Source organism: Pteropus vampyrus, unplaced genomic scaffold, assembly GCF_000151845.1.
Source record: "Pteropus vampyrus isolate Shadow unplaced genomic scaffold, Pvam_2.0 Scaffold6, whole genome shotgun sequence".
NCBI lineage: Eukaryota > Metazoa > Chordata > Mammalia > Chiroptera > Pteropodidae > Pteropus > Pteropus vampyrus.
Window position 1 is genome coordinate 8,976,249 of NW_011888787.1, and position 11,602 is coordinate 8,987,850.

Below are 11,602 nucleotides of genomic sequence, written 5' to 3' on the forward strand. Positions count from 1 at the left end.
AAATCTTCAATGAACTTGAGATGAATGGTAGCCAAAACTTATTCTTTTTTTTATACAGGAATAGAATCTGAGACAAGTCTCTTTAAGTTGGCATCAACATCCCAGAAAGACACTTCCTTGAATTCTTCTTACATATTTCAAAAGATATCCCACGGGAAAAAGATGTGTCAGAAGTTAAGAGAACAGACTGACCAACTGAAGACGAAAGTAATACTTTAAAAGCTTATTATGAACAATAGAAGTAACCAAATTCAAATATAAGACACCATGCCATTAAAGAAATATTGCATTTTTTCACTGCAGGTACAAGAATTTTCCAAAAGCATAGCCCAGAACTCTCCCTGCCATTTGCAAGACAAGAGGCTGGTAACAAATTTTATCCAGTTTTTTAAATCTTTCTTAGGGAATTTGACACGGGTAAATACAAACGACTTGATAGCACCACGTCTCCTCCGCCTGCCCTGGTGGAAATGTTTTGAAGATTAAAGGCAGAAATCTTGTCTTTCTCCCTATTGCCCAGTTCCCCCGGGGGCCTGGCCTTGCGATGTCCTTACATTACACGCTTCGTTATCAAGGCGAAATCGAATCCAATTAAGATCTTTAATAATTTATTTCAAGTTTGTTATATTGGTAACTATTTAGTACAAACTTGTGTTAATGTTTCATTGATGCTATTTTCCCTTGTCCCTTCACCCCGCCATCCCATCCCTCCCACCCAACTTCTTAACATGCTGAGGCTCAGGGTCTTAGTGTTGCGAGGGCTAAAAGAGCTTAGAATTCTATTTCTGTATGTGTTTAGCTCTCTCTCTTTCTCAAGGGATCTATCACTTATGGCTGATATTCCTCACCCGTCACCCCATAATAAATCTGAGGCCATAGCAGGTTCAAGAGAATTCCACTCAGCTGTTAACAAAGGGCAAGCTCATCCACAGTTGATGGATCCTGGCAGATACAGGTTATAAAAACTGTCAGCATCTGGTGACTCAACCTACAAAACTTTGAAAACTTAAAATCGATCTCGAAGCTATGCTTTTTAGATCAAAATCTTTTGAGTGTCACAAACTTGCTTGTTGTTGCATTTAATCAAATCACAGATTTATGTTGTAACCACCACAGCCCTGTTCATCAGTGCCAGGGTCGTAGGACATGGGGGTAGAGCCTGGTAATGGGGCAAAAAGCTGAGACTGCCAGATCCAGGAAAGATGAAGTTGTCATTCAGGGCCCTGGGTCAGCATCAAGGCAGGTGGTCCAAAGTCTTGATGTAAAAGACACAGGCACAGCTTTGGGCGGGCTGTGCTTCAGAAACCAGACAGCATAGAAAAACCCAGGAGAACCCAAATGTTAAGAGATGCGGTTCATTAGTCATTCATTCACGGGATTAATTAAATTAGTACGGAGTTAAGAGGTAGGTGATGAAGGAGATTTCCGAAAACCGAGGCTTTCAGGAACCGGGAAAACACAGAATGCTGAAGGGCCGAGCAAGGCAGAGGGGACCGGCTCGAGGCGTTAGCTTTCCAAGGCTCCACTCAGGATGTTCCCCGATGTATGTGGGGTATGTGGGGATTTGTGTGGGGACTGAGCCACGTGAAGGCGATTCCCGACAGCGTCAGCCTCGGTCTAAGCGTCCAGGGTCATCTGGTTCAGTGTTGGAAGAAGGCCGGACGGGGCTAAAACGAACCACCTCGGCATGAGTAGCACCACGTAGTAGAAAGCGTTTGCGTTTTGAAGCAGACATCCTAGTTCTACACATTGGTCGTACGATCTCAGGAACGTAGCACGTCCTCCTAGATCAGAGTGGTTATGAGGGTTAAATGAGGTGCATTTCCGGCTAGAAAACTGTGCCCTGTCTTCTTCTGAGATAGAACACAATTCAAATCCCAAGATTCTAAATTATAATTTATAATTGGCTTTCTTTTCTCTTTCCTTTGAACACCCAATTCTTTCGCTGTTATTTCCAAGCTATCGATTCCTAAATTACTAGTCCTGACTTATCTACGTCTCCAAATGTTTGCGTGCATCTTCACTTGGATATTCCACTCTCGCTGAGAAGTCTGCCTCATCCAGCATCATAGAATGTGTTGATGTTGACATCTTCAAACTTGTTAGCCTTTCCACATTCCTCCCATCTCCCAAGCTAGAAACCCGAGCACTGTCTGTGGGGCTAAAGACAAGATCTCGAGGCCCTGACCTGCATGACTTAAACATTCACCTGTTTGTGATGACGTCGGAAAGGCCCATTCACAGCTTTTGGCTAAACTTCCTGCTGCCCCTTCCTCAGCTCACCTCCTACATGCCACAAACTCGAATCCGGGTCCTCTAACTTCCGTTCCTTTTCGAGATCTACGTGGCATCAGATGTACTTCCTAGAGCTATGATTTCGTCTATAAAACTGAAATAAAATCCATTTGGCAACATTTATAACATCGATGTGTAGATTAGGTAAAATAATGAATGGGCAAGTGCTCAACAAGCTAAAAATCATTCTGTGAATATGTAGGATGATTAACGTCCCATTAAGGAAGCCCAGAGGCCTTCCTTAATGAAGGAAGTGATTGGGTTCTGGTAGAGAAATCAGAGGAAACTATTCTTTTTAGCTGTGTGCTATGAGGGTGATGTGAATGTTGAAATCGCTCGTATTTTAGATGTCAGACGCTGAAACAAAACAATTGCCTTCTCCTGAAGGACGGTGACTTCGTTTTGACGCTGTTAGGGTTCACCCCCACTGGTTTGGGGGGAAAACAATGACATGCACGGGTTTACATGTGAATGATTCCAGTGCCTTCTCTGCTACAGGTTCTGGAGAAACTGCAGGGACATCTTGAATTGCTGGGGCAGGAGTTTCTGACCAAAAAGGAGAAGCATCTGACTTTGAAGCAGCAAGTCTACAAGCACGAATCCCCAGCTGCCAGTGACTTTGATCCAGAAAGGTCAGATTTAAACTCTGTAGGTGGAGGGCTCAGAGGAGAGACCTCTTTCCGGTGGGATTCTGATGCGGCTGCTGATTTAGTGCTTGGAGAGCCCCCGGTCTAGGGTCAGTAAAAACTGTGCCACTAATGAAGAAGTGTCACCCCACACAACAAGTAGTAAGGTGTTCCTGCTGTGAGTAAGGTCCTGTGCGAGGCTCTGACCCAGATGGAGTGCCCAAAATGAACGGTTGTCTCCTGGAGGAGAGATCTTGTGCCACCATCTTGCATTTTGTTGGATGTCATTATAGCTGGTTCTGAGACCAGAAGCACAAGAAAACTCCAGAAAGGCCCACATGCTAAGCCCAGAAGACCTTCCCGCCTCTCCAACCTCCTCTGCCCTCTCCTTCCCACAACTCCTGCCTTTATGTCCCCTGCCTGGTCCTTTTCTGCTGTCCCTTCCCCCACCTCCGCCCTTTGCTTTCTCATCCACAGACAGTGCCAAAGTGGCAGTGGGCAGGAGAGGATCGTCATTAGGTTCGTTAATGTTGGGGTGAGGGATCCACGAATCCTGATAAAGAGAAAATGTTCCAACTTAAAGTCAAATGATTCTTGAGTTAATCCACATTAGAAACTTGGATGCACACTCCTATTGAAGTTTCCAGCTGGCGATTTTTATGGCACTATGCTCCTCTCTCCAATCCAAATAATTTTAAGATGTATTCCAGGACTCAAAGCTAGGAATGTCTCCATATAATTTCCTGGTATGAATTAAAAGAATCCATTTACTGGGCTTAATATTTAAAGTTCAGCTCTTTCTATTCATAAGATTTCAACACGGAATTATTCTTGATGCCAAAATATTTTAATGGTTTATATTTTAGCACTTGAGTCCTGAGGTATTTTTCCCAAAGTACAATTTTACTTTTCCAAAATGAATGAAATCTCTGTCTACTGTTATTTCAATACTGAGTAATTAGACAGCACGAATGGGGTTTTAATACTGATTTTTTTTTCTCTAAAGCCTCACTTTTGTTCTACTATCAAAGCCTTATTTTGATCAAAAGATCTCCATGTGCTTTCCCTATTTGTTTAAAAACAAATAAAGGATATTTATTTTCCAAGGAATTCTTCTTTGGCAGTCCTTTTAAAGACAATTCGGTGCTTTAAGACCAAAGCTATGCAATGCCTCATTCATACCCTAGTTATACCCACGTGGTGCCTGGCCCCAGTGTGAACCAGAGTTTCAACTGCAATTATATCCCATGTACAAGAGCAGCTTTCAACATCGGGCCAAGGAAAGGACCCAGCCGCTCCTGAAACTCAGTTAAGGTCACCTCAAAGCAAAGCTGCTCCGTTCAAGGTCGGTCCTCTTGTCCTCACATGGACATAATGTGTCAGTGAGCAGAACCCATACAACCCTTGAGCTTACGGTGTGTTGAGAACCTTCTAAGTGTTGAGTCCAGAAGCCACTGCAGTTGGCTTTCTGCAGGGGAAAGAATTCTGCAAATTCATTGACTGACTAATCACTTGAAGTCAGCCATTGCGCTATTAAGATTTTCTTGTTGCCCTTAAAAGGTAAGACGCAAAAACAATGGTTTGGATTTCATGCATCTTGCTTGTCAGAATGTACTCTGATAGTCACGGGGGTCTTTCACGCACCAACACTGGAAGCCAAGGACTCGAGAAACGGGGTTCTACCTCCACTAATCCCTCCCCCTGATATTATCAGCATACGATCTGTCTTCTGCTTTATAGAAAAGCTCACGAATCTCCTTAAAAATGTCTTTTCTCTATCTCCCAATCTGCATTTCCCACCTCCCCCTCCTTCCTTCACTCTATCGCTTTCCGACCTCGCCGGCTGTGATGGGTTCTTGAGCCCATCTCTTCCCACGACCCGGAAGCCTTGCTTCATCATTTCTCTCTTTTTAAAATTGCTCGCTCCTCGTTCCCTGCTTAATTCTCTTCTGCCTGCTAGGGTAGAACATACTCTCCTATATTTTGATTATCAGTATGGTTTTTCATGCTTAGATCTTTGTCCCACCATTTACTGAATGGTGGGACAGCTTTTCCCCACTGGTTTTATCACATATAAAACCTCCACATATATCCTAGTGATCTATTTCTACGTTAACCATAGTTTAATTAGACTAAATTACTATAGTTTAGTACATACTTTGAAATGTTTCTTCTTTTTTAAACTTTCTTTAGCTATTCTTACACTCTTATTTCCTTAGTAAAATTCTCTTGGAACTTTGTTCAGGATTGTGTTGAATTTACAGATCAGTCCAGGAAAAGTTAAAATCTTTGCAATCAGTATTTCCATCTGGGAGTATGTTTTATTCATGTCGATTTAACACATTTTTTTGGTTAAATTTGTTTCTAGCTATTTGATAGTTAATAGATGTCTTCCCAAATCGAGATACAGAAAATAAAGAAAATTGTATATTTAACTTGTACTGGGCTACCCTATGCAATTTCTGTTCTTAGTATGTTGTTGATTTTCAGTTAATTGTCTTAGTTTTTAGGTATAACAATCACAGCATGTGAAAATGGTTAAGTTCCCCCATTCTTATTTTCACCCTAAGTATTTATACTTTGTATCTTTTCTTCCCCCCAATTCTTATATATCCCATTTCTTTGTATTGTTTTATTTCATTTGCTAGATCTTCCAGAACAATATTGAGTAATACTAATGAAAGCAAGTATTCTTGTCATGTCCCTACTAGTAATGGGAATTCTTCCAGTATGATGATTGCTGTGGGTTCAAGTACATAAGTTTTATCAAGAAAGTTTTTTTGTTCATAGCTTAGTAGGGTTCTTTTTTTGTTTAATTTAGAAAAATGTTAATCAAATGAGATTTAGAAATCTAGTTTATCTCCTTTAATCTATTAATGTAGTAAGTTCATTAATAAATATCCTAATTTTAACTATAGGATGAGTTGGGAAATTTTTCTTTTTTATGTTCCATAAGAGTTAAAGTCTTGATAGAACCCATCCATAATCCCACTTGGACTGGGTACCTTTTGAGAAGTAGATTTTTGACAATCTTTTCTATTTTTCTCTGGTTATTAGGCTTTTTGGGTTTCCTACCTCTTTTTAAGTAGTTTTCAATAATTTATATTTTCTCAGGAACTTATCCATTTCACCTAGAGATTTAAATTGTGTTTACATGAAGTTGTTTGATTTCATTTGATCTAAACTTTTTCTTCTAGTATTTTGCCTTTCTCATTCTTAATGTTATTCATGCTTCTCATTCAGATTTTTCAGTGGTTTATTTTATAGATATCGTCAAAGAAATAGTTTGATTTTAATGATCAAATTCTTTTAAATCTTATTTCTCTCTCCTTTTGTAAATCTCTTCCTTTTGGCGGGTTTATTTTGTTGTTCTTTTTCTGTCTTTTTTGAATACTTAGTTTACTGATTTTGAACCTTTTCCCTTAAGGATGCATTTTTAAGACTAAATTTTCCTGAAAGTACTGCTTTAGCGGTATGACACTATTTTTCCTGTCTTGTTCTCTCATTTATTATCCACTTGCAAATTATCCCTAATCTCCATTTTTATTTCTCATTTAACCCTGAAGTTATTTAGATGAATGTTAAAATTTTCAATTAGATTATGTTTTTTTCTTTCTGTTATTAATTTTTAATGATCAGAGAATGTGGGTGGTATAATTTTTTAAGTCTATATTTTTAAGAGCAGATTTAGGTTCACAGCAAAAGAGAGGTTTCCCATATAGCCCTTTCCCACACATGCATGGCTTCCCCCATTATCAAGATCCTCCACTGGATGTTACAGTTGATGAACCTACGTTGACACATTACCCAAAGTACATCAGGGTTCACTCTTGGTGCTATAGATTCCATAGATTTGGACCAACGCATAATGACATGTATCCATCTTTATAGTAACATACAGAGAATTTTCACTGCCCTAAAAATCCTCTGTATTCCACCTATTTGTTCCTTCCCGAACACCAATCCCTGGTAACCACTGATCTTTTTATTTTTGCCATAATTTTTTCTTTTCCATAATGTCACATAGTTGGAATCATACAATATATGTAGCCTTTTCAGATTCAATTCTTTCACTTAGTAATATGCATTTAAGTTTCCTCCATGCCTTTTCATAACTTGGTAGCTCATTTCTCTTTAGTGCTGAATAATATTCCATTGTCTGGATGTTATACAGTTTATTTATCCATTCATCTACTGAAAGATATCTTGGTTGTTTCCAAGTTTTGGCAATTATGAATAAAGCTGCTATAAACATCCATGTGCAGGTTTTTGAGTGGATGTAAGTTTTCAGCTCCTTTGGGTAAATACCAAGGAGCGTGACTGCTAGATTGTATGGTAAAAGTATGTTTAGTTTTATAAGAAACCGCCTGTCTTCCAAAGTGGCTGTACCATTTTGCATTCTCACCAGGAATGAATGAGAATTCCCGCTGCTCCACGTCTTTTGCCAGCGTTAGGTGGTGTAAGCATTCCGGATTTGGGCCATTCTACTAGTGTGTAGTGGTTACCTCATTGTTTTAATTTTTATTTCCCTGATGACATATTATATGAAGCATCTTCTCAGATGCTTATTTGCCATCTGCCTTTCTTCTTTGGTGAGTTGTCTGTGATGGTCTTTAGCACATTTTTTAACTGGGTTATTTGTGTTTTAAATTTTAAGAGTTCTTTGTATATTTTGGATAACAGTCCTTTATTGATGTGTCTTTTGCCATATTTTCCCCCAGTTTATGGCTTGTCTTCTTCTCTTGACATTGTCTTTCGCAGAGAAGTTTTTCATTTTAAGGAAGTCTAGCTTATCAATTATTTCTTTCATGGATGGTGCTGTTGATGTTGTATTTAAAAAGTCATTGCCATTCCCAAGGTCATCTAGGTAGTCCGTCTCCTATGGTTTCTTCTAGGAGTTTTATAGTTTTGCATTTTACATTAAGTCTATGATCCATTTTTAGTTAATTTTGTGAAGGGTGTTAAGTCTGTGACTAGATTCATTTTTCTGCATGTAGATGTCCAGTTGTCTCAACACTAGTTGTTGAAAAGATTATTTTTGCTTCATTGTATTGCTCTTTTATAAAATATCAGTTGACCATATTTGTGTGAGTTTATTTCTGGGTGCTCTATTCTGTTCCACTGGTTTATTTGTGTAGTCTTTCACCAATACCACACTGCTGTGATTACTGTAGCTGTATAGTAAGTTTTGAAGTTCGGTAGCGACAGTCCTCCAAATTTGTTCTTGTCCTTTAATTTTGTTTGCTATTCTGGGTCTCTTGTCTATCCATATGAACTTTAGGGTCAGTTTGTCAATATCCATAAAAAACACTTGCTGGGATTTTGATAGGGATTGCATTGACTCTAGAGATTAAGGTGGAAAGAACTGACATTTTCATAATATTGAGTCTTCCTAGCCATGAATATGGAGTATCTCTCCATTTACTTAGTTCTTTGATTTCATATGTCAGAGTTTTGTAATTTTCTTTATATAGACCTTATATTTTGTTAGATTTATACCTGAGTATTAAATTTTTTTGTATCCTAATATAAATGGTATTGTTTTTAATTTCATTTCACTTGTTCATTGCTCATATACAGGAAAGCAATTGACTTTTGTATATTAACTTTGTATCCTTCAACCTCGCTGTAATTGCCTATTAGTTCCAGCAGTTTCTTTTGGTCAATTCTTTGGATTTTCTACAGGCAATCATGTCATCTGTGAACAAGAACAGTTTTATTTTTTCCTTTCCAACTTGTATACCTTCTATTTCCTTTTCCTGTTTTATTACATTAGCTAGGTCTTCCAGTACAGTGTTGAAAAGGAGTGATGAGAAGGGGCTTCCTTGCCTTGTTCTCGACTTTAGTGGGAAAGCGGTGGTATAATTTTTAATGTTTTAGAATTTGTTGAAATTTTTCTTTGCGGATTAATATGAGGTAAATTTTTGTAAATGTAATGCATTTGAGGAAAATGGATTCTCTTTGTTGGGTAAAATATATTTATATACACATGTACATATATATACATGTCTATATATGTATATATACACACACATGCACATATTCCTATAGATCAAGGTTGTTAATTAAGTTATTCAGATATTTCATGTCTTTCCTCCTTTTCAACTGATATAAAAAATTATTTCCATAGAATTATAGCTCTTAGAAACATAAAAAACATCAAAATAATCAGACTCAGATAAGCAAAGTATTCTTTTCCCCTGTTATAGCTGAGACATTGAAAGCCAGTAGGGTTAAATGATTTACCCAAGAATGCACAGCTAATGAATAATAAAATTAGGGTTAGATCCCAGGCCATGCGTGGAGTGAAAGTATAAACAGGATGCCTGTCAAGGAGGGTGTCCGTCATTTTTCCTGTCTGAAGACAAACCACGTTAGTAATATAGATCAATGCCATAGTCAAGAACCATTGCTACTGATTAGAATATTGACTTCATCCCCTGTAAGATGCCTGTCTGTTTATGTTTACTTAGAAAAGTAGAAGGTGAAATCTTCAAGTTAGAGATGCTGCTTGAAGACGTGAAAGAGAAAAGCGATGAAAGCAAACCAACCTCAGCTCTTCGCCCGAGTTCTCCAACCATCCCGGACGAGTTGGCATCCACACCCTCTCCACCCTCAGATGAGGTAACACGGCAACCTACAGCCTAATGTCTTGCCAGGAAAAATGGGTTTTGTGCATTTATAGAATTCTAATTCATGGAATCACTGAGTTCTATTTTAATATCTCATGAAAATTTAACTTTTCAAAGTCCCATGAGTCATATTATTTAAAATGGAACCAGCTTTTAAAAGTTAGAAGCTATTTCAAGTGCCGGTTTTTGAAGTATTAGTTTAGGCTGTAAAAATGCAATTTAAACTGATGAACCACTGAAGAGCTATTTCTTCTGGATGAATAGTAACATTTTTGTGGATCGTGCCTGGAAGATATAATTTTTCCTCTTAATGGTTTTCTACTCCCTCTTCTAAATAATGACACACTCAGTGAAAGAACCACTTACACAAATCCACTTCTGCGCTTCTCTCAAATTAAATTCTTTTGGATTGTCTACATAGGCAAAATTAGGAATTCAACTCAATCACGTCTGTCTTTCTAGACTTTTGTTTTTGTAGCCTCAACTCTCAGAATATTTCAACTAAATTAAAATTCTGAGAAACTGAATCATCTGGATAATTGCCTTAAAATGATTCTTTTGTTTCAGATAGTATTGGAAGACACAGCCCGTGGCTGATATTCAAAACTTAAATAGGTTTTTGTCAAAGTTAAGTACAAGAAGTTGAAGATTATATAAATATTAGCCCTTCCAAAGAAGTGTTTGCCTCCTCAAAACACTTAGCCGCCTGGCAAAATCTCATTCATTCAAGGCCTAGTTTCAGAGTTGGACCATTTATAGAACCTTCACACACAGACCTGGCCCCCGCCCCAGGCAGAATTCTTTGCTCTGGCCTCTGTGTCTCCACAGCACTATTTCTGATTAGGTACTGAGTCTTTATACCTGTTTTTGTATTCCAAACACCCGACTAAATGCCTGGTATGGAGTGAATACTCAGCATAGCCAACTCTGAGCCACTGTGGTTTTAACTAGAGATTTCAACCTTTCAAAAGCAGGATCCAAGGTTCACAGCATGTTATCCCTTTAGTCAAGAACCCAAACTGGCTTCGAGGTGGTGTGAGGGAGCCTCGTGATTCAGCCTAGCCTTCCGCCCAGCAGCTCCCTCAGGCCTGGGTTCGTTCTTCTTTACTATGTAAAGTTTATAGTCCCAAGTTCATAGTAACTGTTGTGAAATGATGAGAACTCTATGACTTAGTGATAAGTAGCCCTGAAAAGAGAGTCTACTACTACTATTATTCATTCATTCGGCAAATATTTATTGCTAAATGCTAGGCATTCTTCTAGGTATTGGGGATAAACATAAAAAAGGCAGACAATCACCTGCCCTTAAGATGCTTACATTTCTGTGAGGGACACACACGATGAACAAATACAATTAACATGTAATTCCAGAATGTTAAAAGGGCTACGTAGGAAGTATTAATACATTCCTTATGACTTCGAAGCCAGACTGTGTAGGTCCAAATACTGGCTCTGTCACTTATCAGCTTTGTGACCTTGGGAAAGTTACATAACTTCTCTGGGCCTCAAGTTTCCTCCTCTGTAAAATGAGAATAATTCCTGCCTAAGCTTCCAACTCCTCTTCTGCAAAGAGTCTTTGCCAACTGTAATGTAAGGCTCAGAACCAACAGACTTACTATTGTTTACTGCTTATGATTTTGTCATCATTTTAGACCCATTATTTCACATTTGTAATGCATAATCTCCAAGTGCTTTCCACGGACCAGCAGCAGGGGCATCACCTGGAAGCTTGTTAGAAACGGTTATGAGGTCCAAATGAGCTAACATAGGTAAAATACTTAAAACTGGGCCCAGCACATAGTAAGCACCGTTAGCTGGGTGTTAACTACTATGACTATTAATTGATGTGCTACGACCAGAAGTAACTCAGTGTGGGAGGGTAAGGCCACTAGGGATAGATGGTCAGGGTAGGTTTTTCAGAGGTCATATTTAAACTTAGTTCTTGGGGACAAGGAGAATTCTACTAGGGGATCGAGTCCGGAAAGGGACTCCAGGCGGAATGGGATGATGCCTCAGGGGTGTCGTGGAGATGCGGAAGTGACTTTGCAG

General features: G+C 38.7%; 1 protein-coding gene across 1 annotated transcript in view; it reads left to right on the forward strand.

The window, feature by feature from the left end:
* AKNAD1 (AKNA domain containing 1) overlaps positions 1-11,602 on the forward strand; it is a 44,976-nt gene that overhangs the window by 18,444 nt on the left and 14,930 nt on the right. Inside the window, exons 8-9 of the mRNA XM_023535064.1 lie at positions 2,794-2,927; positions 9,395-9,545. Coding sequence (XP_023390832.1) covers positions 2,794-2,927; positions 9,395-9,545 — 285 coding nt within the window. The remainder of the gene's footprint in view (positions 1-2,793; positions 2,928-9,394; positions 9,546-11,602) is intronic.